Raw genomic sequence first — 25,134 nt, forward strand, 5'->3', positions numbered from 1 at the left:
CAAAGTTGAACGGCCTCTCACCGTCTGCCCGTCTGAAAGAAGTTACTGGAAAAGGGAGGCGGGCTGCATCGTGGCGGAAGGCGGATCTCGGCTCAGCCGGTCAGGGCCAACGGGAATCCAAGGTGGAACGGATGAAGGAGCGGGAGCAGCCGAGCGGAAGGAAACGCCGAGGCTTTGCTGGAGACCACGTGTTGAGATGCGGAAGCGTTAGCGCCGAGCTAAGTGCCCGCCCCCTCGCAGGCCCCGCCCACTCGGGGGTCCGGCGGCCGGGCCAATGGGCGTGGCCCGCGTGGGGCGTGGCCTGCGCACAGGTGCCGCCCCGGCCCGCCCGTTCCGTCGCCTCCGCCGTCGTGCGTGCAGCTCGGCGGAGGGCCGGGCTTGCGCTCTCTCCGCCTTCCTCCCCACCTCAGGTTGCCGGCTACATTGGTTTTGCAGCCCGGTACCCGGCGTGATCGTCAACCCATTGCACGGTGAGTTCCTGTGGGAGTCCACGGGCGCCCAGGCTAGTGGCTCGGAGGCTGGCGCCAGGCCGGAGCCGGGTCGCCGGGATGGACTGAGGGCAGCGGACGGCGTGGGGCATGTGGATGAATGAGGCGCCCTGGGACTAGGCCGCGCCGCCACGAGATCGGCCCTCGCCGCAGTCTGGGGACAGCCTTGCCTCAGGGCGGGACGCCAGGAGGGGAAAGGTGGTGTGTGGGGGTCCTGGTCCGCTGCGCCGCAGGCCACCCCTCGTAGGCCACAGCACTGGACCTGCTCTCCCCATGCAGCTGTTCATTGGAGGCCTGGAGCTGGGCCCGGAACAGGTGTCAAGACCCTAAGAAGGCAGATCTTTGGCCTCTCCATCTGGGATTACAGGTTGGAATAGCACTTGAGGAGCGGGGGCCCCTAGGAGGTACAAGCCAGCCAGAAGACGGGGACAGTTTTAGTTTCCAGCTTCTGAGACGCGAGGTTGCCGTTCTCGTCCGTTCCTATTGCGGTGTTAAAAGTGGGATCCAATTTTGCCCAGAGGACCTTGGAGCCAGGACGAGCAAGCAGAGACAGAAAGTTTGGACTTGGCTATCAGAAGGTTGAAAGTATTTGGAATAGCCTATTGGTAGGGCCCTTGCTTTTAAGCGTGCTTGGAGCTCAGGGTTGGAATTTAAAAGGGGGTGAGGTGAGCGCCTGAGAAGCAGCCAGTGTGGGTAAAGGTGGGTTTTGAAGACTGATTTTTTATAAGGACTGACTAGCCATGCCTGCAGTCATAGTGGGAAGGTCTGGCTTAGGAGGACCTCCAAGCCTAGCCGTGACCGTTGTGGGAAACAAGGTGAAAGGGCAGGGCCCGGGTGATGGAGGAGTGGTTGGTGACAGGTGGCTTGGTTGCCGGCGTTTCCAGATGGGTTTTCTTTGACTTGGGTCTCTGCCCCTGCTTCCGAGTGCTTTCCTTCCTTCCTATAATATGGCAGGCTAGGATGGTGGTTGTCAGCAGCCAGGATGGAAGATTGGAACTAAGTTTTATGTTTACCTTTGATTCCTGCTGCCACAGTCTTTCTGGGACTAGTCAGAAGTGACTCTTTGACAAACATTAGAATCTGATATATTTACAGAGCCCCTCCTCCTCCTGTTGAAAACAGAATGGATTTTACTCTTATTTTAGTTGTGGATTGGTACATACAGTATGTTTTATTGTCTATTACCGAGTAATATATTCTATATACAGTGAAGTGTTTTGTTTGTAGAGGCCTTTAAAAAGTTTGTTTTGACATTGTAGATGCCCCCGAAAAAGGGAGGAGATGGAATTAAACCACCCCCAATCATTGGAAGATTTGGCACCTCACTGAAAATTGGTATTGTTGGATTGCCAAATGTTGGGTAAGTAAACACTGAGACTTTTCATATTTTTATTTTATAGACTTTTGGGTCCTGTTGTAGAAATAGGAATTCAAAAGGCAGTAAGAACTCAACTTGAAAAAAGAACAGGGCTAGAATATTATTTCTACAAAATGAGGCTCCAAGTTACATGTGTTTTATTTAATTTTAGTTGTTTTGCACACATTGAAGCGAATTATTTACATTGTTTTGCTAACTTTAGGAAGAAGCAAGGAGAGTTAAAATATCAATGAGGCAAATCTGCTATATTTGCCTGAGATGTTGGGAGAAACATTGTATGCATTTGCTGGAATTGGACATCCTACCCAGGCTGTTAGCTGGAGCCTTGTAGCAGAACAATTAGGAAATAGTCTTAAAACTATTTTTCTTTCTACCACTCTTGAGAAAAGAGGGTTGTCTAGAGGGCGAATTTTTACTGGAGAAAGAGGTGAGTCCTTCGAATATACTGTTGGAAAGTGGGTAAAGAGTTTCTGTTACGCCATGTTTAAAGGCTGAGACGGGAAATTCTCAGTGCAAGCTGGCTAGCCAGTCTCGCCAAAATGATGAGCTCTGGGTTTAGCAACAGACTCTGCCTCAGTAAGTAAGGTGGCAGGCTCTTGAGGAAGACACTTGATGTCAGCATCAGGCTGCCTTATACACACATACACCATGTCTACACACTTTTGAACATAAAAATGCATGTCACACACATGTGTACACAAAAAAGTGTTTAGACTTGAGAATTATGAAAACAGAGTACTGAATTTTGTCGTTTTCAAAATTAAAATTAACTCTATGTATCATAAATTTGCACATAAGGCAGTGGTAGAAGGTATGTGTGGGGTTTATCATACAGTTGTTTGCACATGTAACTTACACGGTCAGCGTTCTTAGCCAAGCGTGGCGGTCCACAACTTCATTCTAGCATTGCGAGGCTGATGCAAAAGCATCACTGTGACATTGAGGCCAGTCTGGGCCATAGAGAGATCTTGTCTCAAAAACAAGAAACACTCATACATATTAAAAGTGATTAGGGTAAACCAAGCAGTGGTGGCACACACCTTTAGTCCCAGCCCTCAAGAGGCAGAGGCAGGAGGATCTCCGAGTTGGAGGCCAGCCTGGTCTACAGAGTGCGTTCCTGGCAGCCAGGCTACACAGAGAGACCCTGTCTCGTAAAACCAAAAAACAAAAACAAAAAAAAAAAAACACAAAAAACAAAAAAAAGATTAGGGTAATAGGCACAGCGTGGATTATGAGGATCACTAGGACATTTTGGGGTGCACGTTTTAGGTCATTATATTAGTGGCATTAGAACAACTGTGTTCTCTGTGCCCCTTGGAGCTCCTGTTACAGAGTCCTCAGTGAATGGCACATGGTATGCTCAAGTACCCCTGTTTTAGATTCTTGTGATGTAAAGCATTAGCTGATATGGTTGTCCCAACTTCAGGCTCTGTGGAGCGGGTTTCCTGCTGTGCTAGAGTCTTCTTGTAAAGTAATAATAAATAAGAGTGGAAACATAGCAAAACAAGTAATCAAGCCAGGTGCTGTAGGGTACTGTCAATACAGTTGAAAGCAAAATATGATTATAATGTTCACAGTGAGTTTTTCTGCACTAATAAGAAAGTTTTTAGATACTAGCCTTCATTTCTTTGGAATCACTGTAGTTGGAGCATCTTGACTTCAGATGAGAGTCATTGAAAAGAGCCGTCTTAAGATCTTAAGTGTTTTTTATGTACATTTTTTTCCCCGGGGGTATATAGAGTATAATAACAATATATGAGAAAATAACCTGAAAGATTTTATTATTCAGTATAAATATGGTATTTATGCTTTCAGCTTCAAAATAGTCCTCTAGTTTTATGAGGTATGTTCTACATACAGTAACATTTTACTTAAAATATTTGAATTATATTTTTATTTATTTTTGTTTGTGGGTGATTACGCAGATATTGGAGATCAGAGGGCAACTTGTGGGAGTTGGTTCTTCTACCTTGTGGGTTCAGGGGGTTGAATTCAGGTCTTCAGACTTGGTGGTAGGTACCTGCTGAGCCATCATGTGGCTTGAATTTACTGTTTTGTTAGGGAGGACCTGAAGATTTAATTCAGGGCTTCTGTGAATATTCATTTGTTTTTAAGTGACGGTTTATTCAATTTTGACAACTGTGCGTGTGTAAAATTTCTTTTTATAAAACGGTCTTTCCATTAGACTGTATCAGGTAGGGTTCACTGTATGATACACAAACCTTGACTATTTTAAGCCATTGGAAGAGTGAGCAATTAGACTTTTGTTGTGATATTTTGTATTTTAACAAATAAAGCTTGCTTAAAGATCAGAAGGGTAAAGGCAAGCCGCAAGAGGCCAGGGAGTGATGGGCACACACCTTTACCCCAGTCAGAGGCGCGTGAGTTCAAGGCCACCCTGGGCTACAAGATTGCCTAAATTGCTGGGTGGTGGTGTCGCACCCCTTTAATCCCAGCACTCCTCTGAAGGCAGAAGCAGGTGGATCTCTGTGAGTTTGAGGTCAGCCTGATCTACAAGAACTAGTTCCAGGACAGTCTCCAAAGCTACAGAGAAACCCTGTTTTGAAAAACAAAAATTAAAATAAAAAAAAAGATTGAATATGTCTGAAAGAGAAACAGAACTCACACAAGGTGTCCCAGCACTAGAGGAGTGGAGACAGGCATGATGTGGCTGGGAAGAGAGAAGAAAGAGGAGTATAAGGCCCGTGGAGACAGGAGCTCAGTGCTGGCAGAGGTTTGGTGGAGACAGATGGAGTCGGGACATGCCGTCTGAGGACAGGATCGCCCCTACAGTTTGAGCATTGGTACAGGTAAAAGAACTCTTTATTTGCTGCCTCTCTGCTTCTCTGGTCTGCAGCATTAACCCCAATATCTGACTCTGGGTTTTATTATTCAGACCAACTAGAATTCGTGCTACAGAAGGATAAGAGCTCGGGTGATACAAACAGGTATCCACATGCCTCAGCTGTGTGAACTCTTGACCTGGGTGATTCTTTTTTCTTTTCATTATTTCTTTTTTTGAGACAGGGTTTCTCTTTGTAGCCCTGGATGTCCTAGAACTTGATCTGTAAGCCAGGCTAGTCTTGAACCCACAGAGATCATCCTGCCTCTGCCTCCCTAGTGCTGGGATGCACCACTGAGCCTGGCTGATTTTTGTATCCTATCCTATTCTATCCTATATCATTTCTGGCAAGGTCTCATCATATCATACCATATATCATTTGTGACAAGGTCTCATTCTGTAACCCAAGCTGATCTAGAATTTACTGTGCCCTTGAGTTCCCCAAAATCTTCCTGCCTGAGCCTACTGAGTGCTGGTACTACAGGAATAAGTCCCTTTGCCTGGAAAGCGAATCTGACATTTATTGAACATTTATTATGTGCAAGTCTTTGTTCTGAATGTCTCATACATAATATCTAATTGAATGAATTGTTTGGCATCTCCAATTAGACTCTCAGTTCCATAAAGGAAGAGATTGTGTTGTTCCTGTTTATTGACATATTTCTAGTGCCTAGACTGGTGTTAGTAATATAGTGAACACCCAATAATTATTTGTGGAAAGTAACAATTATTTGTGAATGGGATAATTTCCCCCCTTTGATAGCTGTATGTAGGCTTAGTGATAAAGACACATGTTTTTTGATACTGCTTTTAATGAAGGAGAAAGAGTATCATGCTAAGAGTATGGACATTTAGTTTCTAGGTCTGTCTTACTGTTTCTTGGTAAATTGCCTCTTGTTAGACTATTGTATTGTATTGTATTGTATTAAAGCTCTTAGGAAACTGCTCAGTGTTCTAGACTTGTGTCAGGGATAGATAGCTCTTCTTGCTTGGCATTAGCTTGAGTTATGGATGTTAGAATATCCCCAATACCTTGGCTTAAAGAGTTTAGTGTGTTGTATAGTCATAGGTTGGTTACTTTAGTCATTGTGGACATCCTTTCTGATAGCCTTAGGGAACCCAGTTTCTTTTTGGCTCAGCAATCCCTAGGATTGTGGCCTTTTCCTATAGCTTAGGTTGCTGTGAACTGCAGACAGCTGCTTACCCAAAGAACTCAATAATTTAGCAGCGCTTCCCTTTAAAGCACAGTACCACTCAGCACTTCTGCTACCATGCCTTTGCCAGAAAGTAGTCACAAGAATTTAGTTGTGACACGTGCCTTTGTGCCTTTAATCCTAGCACTTGGGGAGGCAGAGGCAGGCGGGTCTCTGTGAGTTCAAGGCCAGACGGGTCTACAGAGCTAGTTCCAGTACTGGCTCCATAACTACTGAGAAACCCTGTCTCCAAAATCAAAACCAAAAATTTAGTCGCAAGGAAGGTTAGGAAATGTAGTCTATATTTTAAAACACACACACAAACACGTGCATCTCTCACACACACAGACACACAAACTCGCCGCTGTGAGACATGTGGTATTCTCTGTTCAAGCACTCTAGAACTACCCAGGAAAGTAATTCTCTTGCTTGGTTGATGTTTCAGGGAATTGTTCTTTAGTATGCCTACAACTTTTTCCTTCTAGCTGGTTCCATTCTTGATTTCTTTCATTTGTAGATTAAACAAATTATGTGTATATGCATATGGCTAGTGGCTTCAGGTTCCCTTTGAACTGGAGGTGATTGTGAGCCTTCCTGTGTGGGTATTGGAGACCAAGCTCAGGTCCTTTGCACGAACAGAAGCATCTTGTGCTCTTAACTGCTGAGCCATCCCTCTCATTCCCCTTTTGTAAAGGAACTCTGAGGAAGATATTTTGTAGTCTGCAAATATTGATGATCATAGTATTTTCATTTAAAAGAACTGACACAGTTAAGCAGGGTTCCACCGAGAACCCACATGATGGAAGAAACAGCTCCCGCAAGTTGTCACATGTTTTAAATTTTTATATGTATATATTTAATTATATATGTTTATAAACTTAATACATATGTGTAATTTTAAATACTTTATATATTGTGATAGGTATTCAACAATAGTTGCTTTATTTTATTTTATTTGTTTTTGAGATGGGGTCTTACTATGTAGATCAGGCTGGTCTTGAACTTATAGAGATCTGTCTGCCTCTGCTTTCAAAGTTCTGAGTGCTGGGATTAAATGCATGAGCTACCACACTTGGCTTGCCTTATTTTTACTGCATTTTAATTCTTTGGTCTCAGTAGGTCCTATCTGTAGGAATTGTTAATATGGCATTCCATAATTATTATAATTAGTAATTTAAAAAACAGAGTCAGATATAGGGGTTAATACTGAAGATCAGAGAAACAGAGCTGTCAGCCACTAGAGAGTTCTTACCTCTACCAGACTGAAGGGGGGATCCTTTCTCTACAAATCCTCAGACTGCATCTCCAGATTGCATCTGAGCTCCTGTCTCCTCCCGCCTTATGTTCCTCTCTCCACCCAGCCATATCACTCCTGTGTCCACCTCTCTCCTGTTGGCATTAAAGGCCTGTGATCCCAAGTGCTGGGATTACCTTGTGTGAGCTCTTTTTCTCTTTTAAACAGATTCATTCTCAGGTAGTTCAGGGTGGCCTTGAACTCACAGAAATCCGACCACCTTTGTCTGGGATTAAAGGTGTGTGCCACCATTTCCCTAGCCTCTATGCCTAACTAGTGGTTTAGCTCTGGACTCTGATCTTCAGGCAGGCTTCATTTGTTAGATCACAAACAAAATTATCACTATGCAAAGGTAATTTTCCTATTTCTTCTTCTTGTATTCTTTGAAATGCTCCTTGTCCTTGTATATTGAATTACTTATTTATTAAATCATTTGTATAGTTCTAATCAGTACTAATGAGGCTTATTTTATTCTTTGGATTAGAATCCATTACTACCTCTTAATTTTGCTGCTCAAATTGCTTTGGCTTCAGCTCTTGGGAGCTCTTTCAAGTTGGCCCTTATGTGTTCTCATTGTGGCCTTGATGTGTTCTCATTGTGTGTGTGTACATGTGTGCAAATGGAAGCCTGAATTTGATGTGGGGAGGGCCTCTGCCTTAGTCTATTTCCAGTCTTTTTTGTTGTTGTTGTTGTTGAAAATACACTTTTTCCATTTATTCTGATTCTGGTTTTCCTTCCTTATCTCTTCCCAGATTCACCCCACTTCTCCACCCATCCAATTCAATGCCTTCCCTCTCTCTCTAGAGGACAGGCAAATAAACCAAACAAACATAAAAGCCAAAAAATATACATATATGTATACACAATACACCATTAAAAACACAAAATCGGAAACCATAATTTGTAAGCAAGAGACCAGGTAAAAAATGCCCATGTAAAACATTATGAGATAAACATCTCCAAAAAGGAGTTTTTTTTTTTTTTTTTTTATAGTGCAGGTCTTTTATTTCTTTTTGTACATCAGGCCATGAATTCATAGGGAATGGGTTCCAGCAGCTCAGGCTCCTTCCCGTTAGTCCTCACGAAGTGTGCTTCTCTGGGTGGAGCAGGCTGGCGCTTCAGCTGAACCCAGGTGCCCTTCTCTTTGGCTTCCTTTTTCTTCTGGTCGTTCTCCTTCACCCGCTTCAGGAAGCTGTCTCTGCTCTTTGAGTGCTTGATGTGTTCAATCCGCACATTAATTCTCTTGGCAAGAATCTTGCCCTTAACTTGCTTGTTTACAATGATGCCCACAGCATGCTGGGTGACATTGTAGACTCTTCCGGTTTTGCCATGGTAACATTTATGAGGCATTCCTTTTTGAACAGTGCCCATTCCCTTGATGTCTACAATATCGCCCTTCTTGTAGATTCGCATGTATGTGGCCAAAGGAGCAACTCCATGTTTCCTAAAGGGCCTAGAAAACATATAGCGAGTGCCCCTCCTCTTTCCCTTTGTGTTTGTCATTTTGGCGAGTTACTGAAAGATCCAAAAAGGAGTTTTTTTGTGTTAGCCTCTCTTAAGTGTGTGTGTGTGTGTGTGTGAGAGAGAGAGAGAGAGAGAGAGAGAGAGAGAGAGAGAGAGAGAGAGACAGAAACAGAGAGAGAGAGAGAGAGACAGAAACAGAGAGAGAGAGAGAGAGAGAGAGAGAGAGAGAGAGATCACACACACAAGACTCCATTGGAAACTTTTTGAGCAGTTGGCACTTGGAGATAGCTTCTGGGTTAGGGATGGGGGGCTCATGTCTACTTCCCTCAGCACTGGTCCCCCATCTGTCTTGAACCCGTGCAGGTCCTGTGCATGCTTCCACAGTCTCTGCGAGGTTATGTTGCGTCAGTCCTGTTGTCTGGGAGACACTGTTTCCTTGGTGTCTTCCATCCCCCATGCTTAAAATTTTTTCTTCTCTTCTGCATAGATCTTTAGTCCTGAGGGGAGGTCTGATGGAGATGCCCCATTTAAGACTGAGTTCAAAAGTCTGCCACTGTTTGCATATTGTCCAGATGTGGGTCTCTGTATTTCTTCCCATCTACTGTAGGAGATGGAGAGCTGGACACTGATCTGGGTCCAGGTCAGGTTGTGGCTACTGGGGATCTCAGGTAGAAAGTATTTCTAGATGGAGGTGGCTGGCACAAAGGAACAGGAATGGCCTGAGCAGGTGTGCAGGAAGGAGGAAAGCTGGATCAGCTGCAGGGTGTAGAGGAGTCGTCAGGACAGGAGAGTTGTGCAGGAGGAGAGGCCCCTGCAAGCTGACTGCCACAGGGCTGGGGATGAGACTGGGGGAACTGATGGAAGGCAGGAAGGAGAGTCTCCACCTTAGTTTTGTTTTGTTTTTTAAAAGATTTATCTATTTATTATGCATACAATGTTCTGTTAACATATATACACCAGAAGAGGCACCAGATCTCATTATAGATGGTTGTGAGCCACCATGTGGTTGCTGGGAATTGAACTCAGGACCTCTGGAAGAGCAGCTAGTGCTCTTAACCTCTGAGCCATCTCTCCAGCCCCTCCACCTTAGTTTTTGAGTGGGTCTTTCACCAATCCTGGTACTCAACTCAGCTAGACTGGCTAGCTAGCTAGCTCCATGGATCCGCCTGGTGCTGCATCACCTGCACTGGGATTGTAGTTGGGGGAAGCAGTCTGGTTTTCAGGGGATCTAAACTGGTTCCTTATGCTTGTTCAGTAAGTCTTTTTCCAAGTGAGCTGTTGATCCACCCCTTACCTGTTTCAAAAGAATAGAAATATATAAAAACACAAGGACAAGATGACTTTAATGCTCATCTTCCTTAGCCAATAAGAAGTTAGAGCTAATGGGCCAAGTAGTGATTTAATTAATACAGTTTATGTGTGATTATTCCTGAGCTGAGCAGCCGGGACCAACAAGCAGCCTCCTACCAACATATATTTTTTGAGGTTTATTTACTATGTATAGTAAATATTTGATTTGTTATAATATGTTTTAGCCATTTTGATTCATGCTCAGATTGATGGACCTTTGGTTAGTGTGCCTTTTAAAGTTGGCTCTAGATACTCTGTGTGTGTGTGCGTGTGTGTGTGTGTGTGTCGTTCCCCTTCCCCCTTCTCTCTCTCTCTTGTGTTACCAAGGTTGGTTTTGTGATCCTGGGCTTAAGCTCTCCTGCCTCACCTTCCTGAAATAGTGGGGATGGCAGGCACTCACTTCTGTTGATAGGGCTCCATAACTATTAATAGCTTCCTGCTGTTCTGTGAGAAAAGTTGAAATTCCAGCTTATTTCTTTGTTGTTTGTATTTTTCTCGTTTGAGACAGGATCTTTCTGTATAGCCCTAACTGGCCTCAAACTCAAGATCTTCCTGCCTCAGCCTGAAGTGCTAGTTTTGCAGGCATGTGTCATTACACTTAGCTCATCTTACGTGTGTTTTTTGTGCCAGACCTGAAATTAGCTATTTTTCTGTGAAGTCTTGACCATTTTTAATAATCATGACATTTAAAGACCTCGGTGTAAATGCAAATTCTCTTTTAAAAAGTAGCTGTTCTATGTCTACATATTAACGTTTTAAATTATGTTGTTTTATAGTCCTTTAAAAGTTAAAATATGTATTATACAAGTGTGTGTATGGTATATGTGCAGGAGTGTTTGCATGCATACCTGGTGTGTCAGTGGACGACTTTGTGGAGTGAGTTCTTGCCTTCCACCCTCATAGCAGGTGCCGGAGATTAAACTCTGGTTGCCAGTTATGTGTGCAAGCACTTCTGTTTGCTGAGCCTTCTCACTGGCCCAACCTTGCAACCTTTTTGGGAGTGAAATGGATTATGTCTTTAAAATATATACATTTAAAAATAAGTAGTATGACATCTGTTTTTATAAGATTGAAATTAAAGTGCGGTTTTATAAGAGGAGCCAGTGGTTTCCTCTCAGTCACATTGTTGCAGTACTGTGTCTTATGGGACTTGGGTCCTGGAACTCTGACCAGGGTGACAAGGAAATGAAGAGAGGACAGTGACACTAAGAAAAACAGACACGTGGACAGGAAAAGCTGGGTCAGGTGAGTGGTATGCTCATGAGCCACACCTTTCTAGCCTGGATCCTCAGCACAGGGAGAGGGGGGTCTCAGGAGGCAGTTTCCAAGAGGAAGCTGCAGTTGCTAGATTTCGTATACAGTGGTCATTCTGTTGCACTTGGACCCCCCAGGGAAAAATTTTGCCATCCTGTGAAGCCTGGCCTATATAGGAACCAACTTTGTCTAATTCACCATGGGCCTAAGGCCTTATTTGTCATGACACCATGGGTGTCAACAATACACATTCATTCAGGCCTTCCTCTGCTCCCTACATGCTAGCTTGTTATGGGTGCCACTGTAAATCCTACAGCGCTCACCACCAGTTCGTGGTTAGCTGAGTTGAGTCTAGCCCCATGTTTCTAAAGCCTGCCTTTATACCATGTATCTGGATATATTGAGAACATGGGGTTGTATACTGGTGGATCTTGTAAGAGGCCCGAGAATGCCCAGCTTTACCCTCTGTAATGCTATCTGTCTGGGCATTCGAAAGCCACTGATTGGCCAGTGGTGCACCAGCCATTGGTGGTTTATATGCTTATTTGGCACATGTTCCTACCTAACTCTGCAGTGTGTGGTCTCAGTGTGATATCAGCAAGTGCAGTATTTAGAGACTGATAGGTAGGGCAGTCCAGCGTCTTGTCAAAGCAGGCTTCTCAGGAGCAGCACTAGGGTAAGCCTTGGTCCTCACTTTGTTCATCATGTTCTGTAGCTCTCAAAACCAAATACAAAAAGACTGGTTCCTAGGTTTAAAAGTTTAATCAGGTGTGTTCTGGTTAAGTCTGATTTCCCTTGATGAACATGAGCTAATAAGACCTCATCTGAAGAAACAGTTTTATTTTTAGGTTTTTGGAGAAAAATAATCATTTTTAATTCCACCATAGTAACATGACTGTTATACTTTTTGAGTATTTTTTGTTGTCAAATTTAGTCCATATGCAAACATTTTTACATAATCACGCCTAACCAGAGTTTGTGAGTGCTGGCCCTGTAATTACCAACTAAATCCTTAGCCACTTCCTCAGTCCTCCTTGGGGTTAAAACCAGAAACACTGTGTGACAGTGATTCTCACTTTAAATCCCTTGTACCCTCTGTCTGGGGCGAGGGAAAGCCTTTGTGGTGAGGTTGCTGTTCTGTTGCTGATGGGTGCAGATCAGCAAGTCCTTAAAAGTCTGACTTTGTTTCAGATTTGACTGCTGGCACAGTTACAACATGACTGGTGTTACTATGGGCTGTCATCATCCTCTGAGTATTTACTTGATATGAAGCAGATAATTGGGAAATTAGTGATTAGTTTATTCCATATGAATGCACTTTTTATCTTTGTTAAATCATATAGTGAAAAAGTCACATTTTTACCTTCATAATTCATAGTTTGAGGCTTACCAGTAATCCTCGTGTAATAGCAATGAGAAGCTAATGTGAGCTCTGACCTCCCATTTCTTCGCAAATAGCAGCCACTCACTCCTCAATTTGGAATGCTTTGGGAACAGTTGTGCTAGCTTCAGCATGTCGTGTTAGAGAAGGCTGTGCTGGATATGGGTGAAATGAGATTGGCATTATGGGGTGTGTTGTGAGAAGAATGTTTTGTGACATGAAACTCCAGCTATCTTCTATAACAAAGGCTCTTTGGGAACATTCTTTTCAAATTCCAAATAGACTGAGATAGGGAACATAACCTAATTATAAAATTATACATTTTATATCAAACTTGATATTTTGTGTTAGTAAAAATGTTTCTTCCCCCTTCCTAGATTTGTCCTTATAATTTTGAGCATTAGATGTGTTTTCTCATCAATTTAAGGACTGACTGAAAGTCTTTTCTTTGTTTTAGGAAGTCCACCTTCTTCAATGTACTAACCAATAGTCAAGCTTCCGCAGAGAACTTCCCCTTCTGCACTATCGATCCTAATGAGAGCAGGGTGCCTGTGCCGGATGAGAGGTTTGACTTCCTCTGCCAGTATCACAAGCCAGCAAGGTAAGGAAGAAGCTATACCATTATTCATCTGCTCATAGACGGGACAAACGTGTTTGATATATTCAGAATCAAGTTTCTTCCAGAATTAATGTAGCATTACTTTGGATGATTATAAAAACAATGTGGAGTACTACAAAAAGGAAGAAGGATTTTCTATGTTGATACAGTAATTTTTTTTCTGAGATTGTGAAGTAGAAGGAGAAATCACCTTATGTTACACGACTTCATCATGTAGCACAGTTCTGTCTGTATTCTTAGTTCTGCAGTCATGTTTTCATATAAACCTCAGTCTTTCTTTCAGTCTCTTTATTTCCTAAGAGCCTTTAATTGATGGCTTTTAGTAAAATTTCAACAGACTTGAAATTCAAAAGATTTATTGTGTCTTTAACTGTTTGACACTTTCAGCAGCATCACATGCATACAGTGGCAGCTGGACCTCAACAAGCATTGCCTGTTGGCAGAGACACAGCCTCACAAGAGCCAGGGCCCAAACAGGAGGGGCTATAGATGAGACAGGAGCCTGCTGGAGCCTGTGGAGCCTCACAGGAGCATCACAGCAGTGCTGGAGAAGACAAGAGAAAGCCCATGTGTGCTCTGCAGTGCTAGGCAGGATTAGAGAGAGCTGGTGGCCTACAATTTATGTTAAGAAATAAATACATGAAGTTATTAATACTCTAGAAAAACCCATATCCTGTGCTTGCGTGTCCGCATTGAGAACAGAGTAAGAAGGCCATGCCTCTCGGTCTAGAGCCACCTGCTTTATGGCAGGTGAGGTCACCACCACTCCTCACTGTGTCTGCCCGCTGTCTCAATGTCCTGCAATGCATTACCTTATTTTCTCCTTAGTAAGGTTTAGTTTTGTCTAATTAAAGATAAAATACATACTTAAAGATACTTTCTAGATTAAATACAAATTGAAACTATCTTTTCTATTATCTATTTTTAGTACTGTGTGTATATACAGTATATTTACTATTTATTATTACTGAGAATTTAGTTTTCTTTTCACTAACTTTTCATTCAGCATTACATTCATTCATAAAAAAAATTATTCACTATTTTGAAGTGCTGATAAATATCAGGTTTCTGTTTCTAACCCTGGATTCTGCAGAATCCCAAGCATGCTTGATTTTGGTACTTGGTATGCACATGTGCCAGCAGAACTTTAAGTAATATTGCTCATTAGAGTTTTAGTTTCAGAGATAGCAATAGTTTCCTTCCTCATTTTCCTAGCTAAGAAAGTCCTAATGTGGGCTGTGGAGATGGCTTTGTGGGTAAGATGCTTGCTATACAATCGTGAACACACAAGTTAATTCTCCAGAACCTAAATTAAAACACACACCACACACACACCAAAACAACAAACCTGGGCATGATAGGGATACATTTATCATCTCAGCAGTGTGGTGGCAGACAGATGGATTTCTGGGTCTTGTTAGTAGCTAGCCAGGCTAGTTGGTAAGTTCCAGATATGTGAGAAACTTCGTCTCAAAAAACAAAGTGGATGATAGCCAAAAACCACTGCCTGAGGTTGACCTCTGGTTCCATGGAATGCATGCATGTGTGGATACTCGCAAGCACAATGCCTGCTCACATTCACATGTGTACGAAACGGGGACAGCAGAGATGGCTCCGTCAGTGAGGACTGGATTTGGATCTCTGGCACTCATGCAGTGCAGTGCCCTGAAGGGGAGACGGGGGATCTCTGGGGAAGCTGGCCAGCCAGAGTGGCTGTGTCTGTGAGTTCTGAGGGTTTTGTGTTTTGTGGTTTTTGAGAGACTTGTCTCAATGAGTAAAGTAGATGGTGATTGAGGAAGACTTAGTGTTGACTTTGGACCTGTTCATGTTTTTGAAGACACCTGTGAATGCTTCTGCGTGCACACACACATACACCTCCACTCACCTCTGAACACGCATGCACACATGCACACATAATAGAGGGCCATCGAGATGGCTCAGCAGGTGAAGGAGGCTGCCATCAAGACTGATGACCAAAATTTGACCTCTAGGACCCACATGGCCAAAGGAAAGGACTGACTCTTGCAATTTGTCCTCTGACCTCCACAAGTGAGCTCTGGCATATGTACACATGCACACACACACACATACACACACTGACAATGTAATAAAGACTAAAAGAAAGAAAAAGTCACAACGGAAAGAAAGTTTGTTTATTTTGGGGGCTTATTATTATGTACTTTCCAAACTTTGTTCCAAGAACCACGTAGTTAATTTATATGATGTTTGGAAAATTCAGTTGGCTGATAAGTAGGTTCTTTATAATTATCTTTTGTATTTCAGCAAGATTCCTGCTTTCCTAAATGTAGTGGATATTGCTGGCCTTGTGAAAGGAGCTCACAATGGCCAGGGCTTGGGGAATGCCTTTTTATCTCATATTAGTGCCTGTGATGGGATCTTTCATCTAACACGTAAGTACAGTTGTTTGCTTATTAGTTAAGACTAATGAGTGTTTCCATATCACCCAAGTAGAGATAAATGACTTATAGGTGAGAGGGTTTGCTTTGTAAGATGAATCATGAATAATTTATTGATTTCTAACCTTACTACTCCTGTCATTTCCCCATAAGATCACTGTGTAGTCGGTGTATTCCTGCTATGGCTATTAAGTCCTGTTGAATGTTATCCCTTGTTTTGGATTAGAGCCCTGAGGTGTGTTTCTGTGTGAATTGACTTGGTGATTATAAAGGCATTTTTATTTCATTTTGGTTATTTTTAATTGTGCTGGATTGATCCCAGAACTGTGTGTATGCTTGATAAGAGCTCTATACAAGGCCTTCTTTTTGTGTTGGACTTTTCTGCGCTTTTGTTTTTTCTCATGCTGAGAAGGCAAAATTTGTAGAGAAGAAGATTCTTCTTCCAAGGAGGGAAAGGCCCCCAGGGTATCTGTTAGAAATACAAAGAGTGAGGAGAAAATCTAGATCATTTCAACTGATGCTTATGGAAAGCCAGAGTACAAAGAACAGTAAGAACCTTGGGCCCTTTTGACTATAAGAACAGTAACTAGGTATGGGTAGATGGTTTAACCTTCCAAGCAAAAGGACATGAGAAAGACCAAGATTGGAGTCTGGTCATTTGACGGGACTCCCAGAGGAAAAGTAGTGAAACTTGAGGCATCTAACCTGCAAACAGTAAAACGTATAGGTGACTGCTGTAATGGATTAAGTAAAGTGCTGCCTGTGCATTTTGGGGAACTCTGCAGGTCCCCAAGCAGCAGCAGTGGGCAGCTGGTCCCGAGAGCAGCCAGTCCCAGGTAGGGATGGCGCAGTTCCCCAAGTGGCTGCAGTGGGCACTCCAGGAGACCACACCACAGGTCCCTGAAGGTGGCTGGTACCTGGCAGTGCCGGGCAGGGAGCCACAAGGTGGACGAGAGACAAACCAATAGGCGTGCCATGCAGAATAAGGTTGGATATTTATTTAGTGGGTTATGGAGGGGAGAGGGGAGAAGAGAGAGAGAAAGGGAGAGAAATGGGGAAAGGGGAAAAGTGGGAAGAGACAGAGGCTGCCTCTTTGAGGAAAGGACTCAAGCTGAAGATCAGCTTGCCTAGGTGGAAGGTGAGAGAGTGAGCCTGCTTGTCTCTTAAACGGACAGAGCAGACCATTACAACTGCTCTGCCTAATTCTAGTGTTAGCATCAAACATAGATGGCCCCCACCATCATGTTCCTAAGAACATGGATGCTAGCAAGTCTTTAACTTGAGGCACAGGCTGATGAGTATTGTTTTAACTTTGGCACAGTGGCTGTTCCAAGATCTACTGCTATTCCATCCAACAATTGCAGCTCCATAGTAACTAGCCTGCTTTTCTAGCAGCAACCTGGCCACTCAGGCCACAGCCTGGCGGGAATTCTGTACCCACGGGCAATGGCTCTTGTCACTGCTGCTAAAGGTATCTTTAAATCTGTATTGTTCTATTTATGAATAAGACTCAAGATTCAAAGACTGGAGTGAAAACCTGCCAGTTCAGAGAGGCCGAGTAGCAACCAGCTAACCCTCCTTACTTGTGTCTCCCACAGACCCATACTTCTGCTTGCCAAACCAGAAAAATTTGTGTCACTCCAAAACCCACCCATCCTGTGTCTCTCTAGCTCTCCTGGATACCCTCTGATACTCTGTGATTACTTTCTGTCATCTAATTGCTAATGCAGCCTTCTGACCCAAGGTTAATTTTATTTAATTAACCCAAATGTAAACTCAGGATTCACAGTGTGATGAAACAACCTTTAAAAGATGACATCTTGGAGGGCTGAAGAATACAGTGTTCAAATTGTTAGATTACACAGAACATTTCACTTAATAGTGAACAGGCTCTTGCAAGAGATTTTACTCTTATGCTCTGAAGTTGAGATTTTGAAGACAGCTTCCTACAAACCTGAATAACTTTTGATACTTCATTTCCATTCAGTGCCTGTGTCAGGTTCATGGAACACAAACTTGGGAGATTCAGGCTAAAATACAATGTTTTCTGTGTCTTTAAGACCTGTCTAGGTAGACTGTTTTGTTTCATGTCACTTGTATTACTGAATAAAACACATGTCAGTTAGACTGGAGAGATGACTTGGAGGTTAAGAATGCTTCTCTTCTGCCGGGCGGTGGTGACGCACGCCTTTAATCCCAGCACTCGGGAGGCAGAGGCAGGCGGATCTCTGTGAGTTCAAGGCCAGCCTGGTCTACAAGAGCTAGTTCCAGGACAGGAACCAAAAGCTACAGAGGAACCCTGTCTCGAAAAATCAAAAAAAAAAAAAAAGAAAGAAAAAGAAAAAGAGAATGCTTCTCTTCTTCCAGAGGACCTGAGTTTGGTTCACAGCACTTACGTCAGGTGACTAAGAACTTCCTGCTGTACAGCTCCAGAGGATCTGGAGCCTCCCTCTGGCCTTCACAGGCACCTTCACACATGTAGCATAACTACATATAGACATGCACACATTTCAGAATTATAATCTGGTTGTACTCAAAGATCAAAGCTACAGGGCTTTAAGAATGGCAATAGATGTCACTGCCCTAAAAAAATCTGTACGTTAATGAATGGTAGTGAGGTCCCAGTGCCACCCCCTTGAGCTCCTAGGCAGGAAGGACCCATGATTAGGTCCTGTCCTTGGTACTTGTGAAAAGGGAGGAATGTGGAGCCCAGTCACACAGCTGCCATAGCAAGTACCACCAGGTCTAGGGAAAGTCATAAGCCTGCACCACCCAGGAACAGACCATCCAAAGGAAATTCCCAACGTTCCAACCATTGTAGACAGGGTCATCTGCCAGCACATAATCACTTTTCACCAGGACAGCCCTAGACAAATATCAGCCAATCGGGAGTCCTGAACCTTAGAAGTCCCTCACCCCTACCTTTGCTACCCAACCCCAACTGAGCTTGGGCTGGGCCCTCCAATCACTCCAATACGTTGGACATACGAAGAGTCTGAGTTTGCAAACTTGTGTATGAATAAAGACTTTTTGCTTTAATAAAATAAATAATAAATAAATAAAATTAAAAAAATAAAAAAAAGAACTTAAACCAGGTGGTGGTGGCGTACACATTAGATACTCTGGAGGCTCTAGAGGCAGAGGCTGGCAGAGCTCTGAATTTGAGGCCAGCCTGGTCTACAAAGCGAGTTCCAGGACAACCAGAACTGTTATACAGAGAAAGCCTGCCTGTAGCACAAATAATAAAAACCCAGAGAGAGGGGTTCAGCCTGAAGATCAGAAAAGCAAAACATACAAGCCACTAAAGAACTCTTAACTGTAAGAAATCCTCAGACTGAAAGAATAATCCTGAGTCCATAAATCCTCAGAATGAGACTATCTGAGAGCTGTCTGCTCTCTAGTGCTGGGATTAAAGGTGTGCACCACTACTGCCTGGTTTCTATGGCAACTAGTATGACTACCGGGATTAAAGGTGTGTGTCACTACTGCCTGGTCTGTACGGATGACCAGTGTGGCTGTTTTATTTTCTGATCTTATTAAAATACAAATTAAATATTACTACACCTGTCTCAGAAAGTTAAAACCCAATACCCTCTGTCTAAGTATGTGTCTTAGAATCAAACTGAGTATGACTATTGGCTCCCATTGATAGTTGTAAAACCGTGAATAAATAATCTGCATTTCTGAACCACAGTTTTCCATGTAAAATGAGAATGGCAATGGTGTACTACCTGCATAACTGTTTTGTAGTTGAAACATGAAATGCCTTATGTTAGTGCATATAAACTGTTGCTTATAATGATGCTGTTTTGTGAATATAGGTTTTTTAATTTTATATATTTTTGAGATATAGTCTTACTGTGTAGCACTCTGACTTGCCTGGAACTTGATTTGTAGACCAAGCTGGCCTTGAACTTACAGATAACCGTCTACCTCTGTCTCTTCAATGCTGGCATTAAAGGTATGTGCTACTATGTCCATGTGTGAATATGGATTTTAAATGTCAATGTGTTTTCTCTTTTTTAAAACATTTAACATTGTGTTAACATTTGCATTGCTAGATGTAAAGTTCAGTGCACTGAGTACATTCCCATTGTTGGAAAGCCAGTATCACCATCCAGTTTTAGAGACTTTAGAATAATTGTTCATGCTTATTATGCTTTCTGTTAGATTTTTAAAAATGCATATTTTGCTCATATTGTATATCTGTGCACTGTATGCATGCCTGGTTCCCATGGAGGTCAGAAGAGGGCATTAGAGCCCCTGGAACTTGAGTTATACATGGTTATAAGCTGCCATGTCAGTGCTGGGACTCAAACCTTGGTTCTCTGCAATAGCAACAAGTTCTTTTAATTGCTGAGCATCTCTTCCACTCCAAAGATTTATTTTTATGTATGTAGGTATTTGGTTTGCATATATATATATGTGCACCATGTATTGACCACAGAGGTTGCCTATTTATTAATACCTATTTATTATGTATAATTTAAAAAAATTGTAAATGTTGCTAATAAATATTTGTCTTCCTTTCCGTCCGTCCGTCCGTCCGTCCGTCCCTCCCTCCCTCCCTCCCTCCTTCCTTTTCTTGTTTTTTGAGACAGGGTGTCTTTGTGTTGCTTTGACTGTCCTGAAACTCGCTCTGTAGAGAGATCCACCTGCCTCTGCCTCCTAAGTGCTGGGATTAAAGGCTATGCCACCACTGCTGGGAAACTTTTTCTTTAATGGCCAGTTAGTAAATACATTACACCATTGTGTATTCTGTGTAGATGTGTACTTGAGAATGTGTGTTGTATGTGTCTGAATGCTTGGAAGATACAAATGTCATGCTTGCTCCAGGTCATAATCTGCAAACTTTTAGTTTGTTGATCTCTGCTCTAGAGTCTTCATGCAGTGCAGGTTCTTAACCTCTGAGGCATCTCTCCAGCTCACTCTGTGCAGAAACTTTATTTTAATGTAGTCCCATCTGTTAGTAGTTGGGGCTGGCTCCTGTGTTACATGTTCTGTTCAGGAAGTTCTTGCCTACCCCAGCATGTTGAAGAGAATTCCCTATGGATTTCTTTGAGAAGTTTCAGCTTTTCAGGTTTTAAATTAGGGTCTTTGATCTATTTTGAATTGATTGTTGTACCAGGTACAAGATATGAACCTAATAACTCCATTCTTCTGCAGGAAGAAAGCAAGCTTTGCCAGCACTGTTGAAAAGGCTGTCTTTATCCAGTGTATGTTTATGTCTTCTTTATCAGAATTAAGTGGGCATATCTTTTTTGTTGTTTTATTTCTAGGTCCTCCATCTGTTCCATCGGCCTACCCATCTATTATTATACCAGTCCAGGCTGTCTTTATTACTGTAGCTCTGTAGTATTACTAGAGGCCAGGTATTGTAATGTCTTTAGCAGTGTTCTTACCTTTGGCTGTTCATGGTCTTTCATATATTCATGGTTCCATATGAATTCTTGAATTGTTTCCATCAGAGTTTTGATAGGTAGATTAGTTTTGGTAGTATAGCCATTTTTTTTTGCAGTATTAATTCTGTCAATCAAGGATCATGGGGTATTTTTTCATCTTTGATTTTTGTTTTCAGTGTCTTGTTATACATCTCTGAAGCTCATTGGCCTTTGGGGCAATCTAGAGTCAGTGAGGTTCTGGTTCTCAGAAAGTGAAAAGTCGAGAGTGATGAGGAAAAATACCAGTGTAACCTCTGTCCTCCACATGTGCAGACATGTGAGCCAGATGCACATATGCACACACCTACACCAACAAGCCCCCCCACATACATGCAGAGTAGAGGGTGAAAGAAGACAGGATGCTGCCGCTGATCTCCACTTAGGCACGAAACAGGTGAGGAGATCCAGGTGTACATGTGCACACACACACACACACACACCAAAAAAGGAAAAAAAGAAATGCAAAAAGTAAAAAACCGAAAAACTAATCTGTAATAAATGTCAAGTCAATCAATGCCACATAATATTAATAACATAGACTATCAAAATGAGATGTTATAGAAATAAACTGGATTAGGTTATGTGAATATCAAGATGAAAGAGTATACGTATTTAAAAGTAATAGATACATTATTTTTATTCAGGAAAGTATATGGCCCCATGGGCATGTAAAGGGATGTAGAGATACTTGATGGAAGAAGACGGGAAGCAGGGTGAAGAGTTAGCATTTCAGCCGAAGGAAGGGAGGAAAGAAGGAAGGTGTGGGCTCCATAACTTAGACTTGCGTAGAATGTTGGTAAGAAGGTCACTGATTTTGCCACAGATTTTGAGTGCTGCTCATTTGTCAGTGTTCTGGAACATTACTTATTTTCCAAAGCTCTAAAAAAGACTGTTTCAAAATGGGAGAATGTACGCCGTGAATAGCAAAGACACTTGCTGTGTAGTGTGTTGTAGCTAATCTGAGAGGTATGCCTTACACAGGTCTGAAAGCCAGCAAAGAAAATTCATATTTCTCTTGTGGGAGAAGGAAGAGGTGGGGGTGGAGATAGAAATGTAGGTATTATATCAGGTTGACTCTTCCTAAGTTCATATTTATGCCTCAGACATTTGTTTTGATTGGATGTTAACTTGTTGACTTCTCTGTAGCTAGGAAGGCTGCTTAGCTCATAGAGGATGATGTAATTGTTTTTGCACATCCTCTCAGCACTGTGCTCTTTTACTTCTCTCGGTGTTAAATGTATCACAGAGGTCTGGGGTTAGCAGTATGACGCTGGGTGTCCTTTGCAAATGTACAGTATGCCAGTTTTAGAACACATAAATGCATTACTTTTACTCTCTCAGAATAATCATAATACTAAGCTCAAGACCTTTTTAGCCAGTAATTTACTCTCTTTAATTTTATTTTCAGTGCTTGTTTTATAAAGTAAAGTCTATTTTGCTAAATATAACATTTCAGATTTTAGAATAACTGCTAGTTGTACCATGGGATTTTATCTTATTCGTTTATTTATTTTTGAGAGGATCTTTCTAGTATGTACTTCTGTTGTCTTAGAACATTCTGTGTAGATCAGGCTGGCCTTGAAGTCACAGAGATCTGCCTGCCTGTACCTTGGTATTTTGTTGCCATTTCTTTTTGTTTCTGAATATGCAGTCTTAATCCTTAGAAAACACTCCCCTCTTTTCTTTCCAAATAGGACTGTAAACCATTTGTGAACTACACTTCTCTCTTGGTTTGTTTCTCTCTTAAGCTGGTCCGCCCAGTTCCTAATGGACACATCTAAGATCAGTTCATGTAAAGATGGTTTCTGTGCAGATGGTTAGAATTTTTGGCAAGGAAAAATATAGGCCTTATCCTTTCTCCTGTATTATTAATGGCAGATGTGTCTTCTCTCTGTTTTATATTACTAGCCCCTATATCTGTTTGAATTTCATATGTCACAACTCTTTAGTTAGAGCTTCAACAACACAGCTCCAGAGAGCTCCTTTAGTTTTGTTGTGGGCGCTTGGCTAAAAAAGCTGAAGGTGGTGCTCCAGTTTTTAGTTCCCATTGGAGCTTGAGCCCTCCAGGCTCTACTGCTTTATTGAACTGCTAAATGAGAAGGTAAAAATGCCTTCATCCAGCTGCTCCACCCCCTTAGGTTAAGTTAGGTGTTTATATGTTAGTAAATCACCTTTAATTACCATGAACATAAACTTCTGTTTTCAAGAGCCCACCTTCCCCCTCCATAGCTCGTCATTTAGAAGTTTTAAATGGGTCACACATTTTTGCCTAGACACAAATTGCCAATATAAAGTTGTCTTTGATTGTATTCTAAAATAATGGAGTTTTCCCCCGTTGCGTTCTGTAATTATCTTTTTCATCAGTATTTATTAAATTAATCTAGTATTGGACTTCAGCAAATAATTTGACCAAAGCCCATATGTTTTCTTTGTTTCTTTAGTACACATTCAATGGGATAAATAATTATGCAGTAATTCTCATCTTCATATACAAAGCATTCTAACAGCCAGCCTCTGTTTACTCTGGAAAATCCTGCGGCAGAAACCGTCCCTCTACTTTGCACTGCAGTGGTATACGAAACTGTAGTCTACTGTTTGCAGCTTAATCATTTGTGTATATCCTATATCCCTGGTGCTCTTAAATCTATTTTAGGTGATTGGAGCAGTCTTACTCTCTCTTGAATATTTTTTCTGATGCAACTTTGTGGTCTCATTTCCTGTCCTCTGTCCAAAATAGCCAACTGTAGGGGTTCTTTTGTAGCTTTTGTATCATTAATGAGTTGAAATTAATCAGGGATGCGAGGGCAACTTCTAAGGTCCAGGAGAATCTCTTGATCTTCAAGCATCCAATTTTGAACCACATTCTTCTTAGCTGTCATTTGTGAAGTTAAAAATGTTATTATCAAAACAGGCTTAGTTGTAAATCAGTGCAGTTTTTGTCTTAGACTTATTTGAGTGAATGGAACCAACTTCCTTACGATCTATCCTTTTGCAAACTTTACATGGATACCTTCAGCTCTTCTTTCTATGCCAAGTAGTCCTCCTACATCAGCGATGATACCGTCTGCAAGAACAACCACAATTGCTTGGTATCACCATTCTGCAGATGTTCGTAATCTGCAGAGGTCTCTAGTAGCAGTGATTATAGTGGCACTTTGACTTCAGTAACTGTTGGAGGATAAATAACCAAGGGTACTATGGAATATATTGAGATTTTAGTTAAAGATAAGGTGTGGGAGGGAAATATGGTGGGTAAAAATAAGGAATAAGTATTAGATTGAACTTGGAAGAAAAAAAGCGTTTGAGTTGGGTAAAGTAGCTAGGAGGGGAAAGCTGGGATACTGTTAGGGAACATGATTTTAGAGATTGCAAAAGGTCTGTGATGTTATAATTAGGAAGTAAAAACAGGAAGTGACTAAAGATGAGAGAGAGGAAGGCAGGAGTGAGAGGTAGCTGAAGGGTGGGTACCTTACAGTAAACTGGGTGTGGGAAAGCTTAATCAGACTAACTAGGGTTAATATTGGGATAAATTGTTTTTTTATGAGATAATGTATTCACATATTGCCAGTACATCAATACTTTGGCATATATTTTATAAATAATTCAAGCTTCATATCTAAATTTTAAAAAACTAGGTCCTTACAAGACAGAAGTAGTGGTCATATAGAATTATAGCCTAATTCAAGCACTCGGAGGTAAAAGGATCAGAAGTTCGAAACAAGCTTTGCCAAGGTAGTAAATTCAAGGCCAACCTGAGCTACGTAAGACACTGTCTCAAAAAACCAAAACTCAGGCCGGGTGGTGGTGGCGCACGCCTTTAATCCCAGCACTCGGGAGGCAGAGGCAGCCTGGTCTACAAGAGCTAGTTCCAGGACAGGAACCAAAAGCTACGGAGAAACCCTGTCTCGAAAATAAAAAAAAAAAAAAAACGAAAAAACCCAAAACTCTGTCCCTCTGTCCTCATTAACTAGTATCTGTGTAGTCAGTGTCAGTGGTGCTGGACAAACCCTTCC

The 25,134-nt window shown here is 42.1% G+C and overlaps 1 protein-coding gene and 1 pseudogene across 1 annotated transcript in view; one reads left to right on the forward strand and one right to left on the reverse strand.

Annotated features, from left to right (window-relative positions):
• The first annotated feature begins 324 nt into the window (after positions 1 to 324).
• The window catches only part of Ola1 (Obg like ATPase 1), a 119,457-nt gene continuing 94,647 nt past the window's right edge, over positions 325 to 25,134 (forward strand). Inside the window, exons 1-4 of the mRNA XM_075984882.1 lie at positions 325 to 470; positions 1,748 to 1,848; positions 13,102 to 13,245; positions 15,547 to 15,674. Coding sequence (XP_075840997.1) covers positions 1,748 to 1,848; positions 13,102 to 13,245; positions 15,547 to 15,674 — 373 coding nt within the window. The 5' untranslated portion in view covers positions 325 to 470. The remainder of the gene's footprint in view (positions 471 to 1,747; positions 1,849 to 13,101; positions 13,246 to 15,546; positions 15,675 to 25,134) is intronic.
• On the reverse strand, positions 8,199 to 8,713 carry LOC142856735 (large ribosomal subunit protein eL21 pseudogene; annotated as a pseudogene).

Source organism: Microtus pennsylvanicus, chromosome 9, assembly GCF_037038515.1.
Source record: "Microtus pennsylvanicus isolate mMicPen1 chromosome 9, mMicPen1.hap1, whole genome shotgun sequence".
Lineage (NCBI taxonomy): Eukaryota > Metazoa > Chordata > Mammalia > Rodentia > Cricetidae > Microtus > Microtus pennsylvanicus.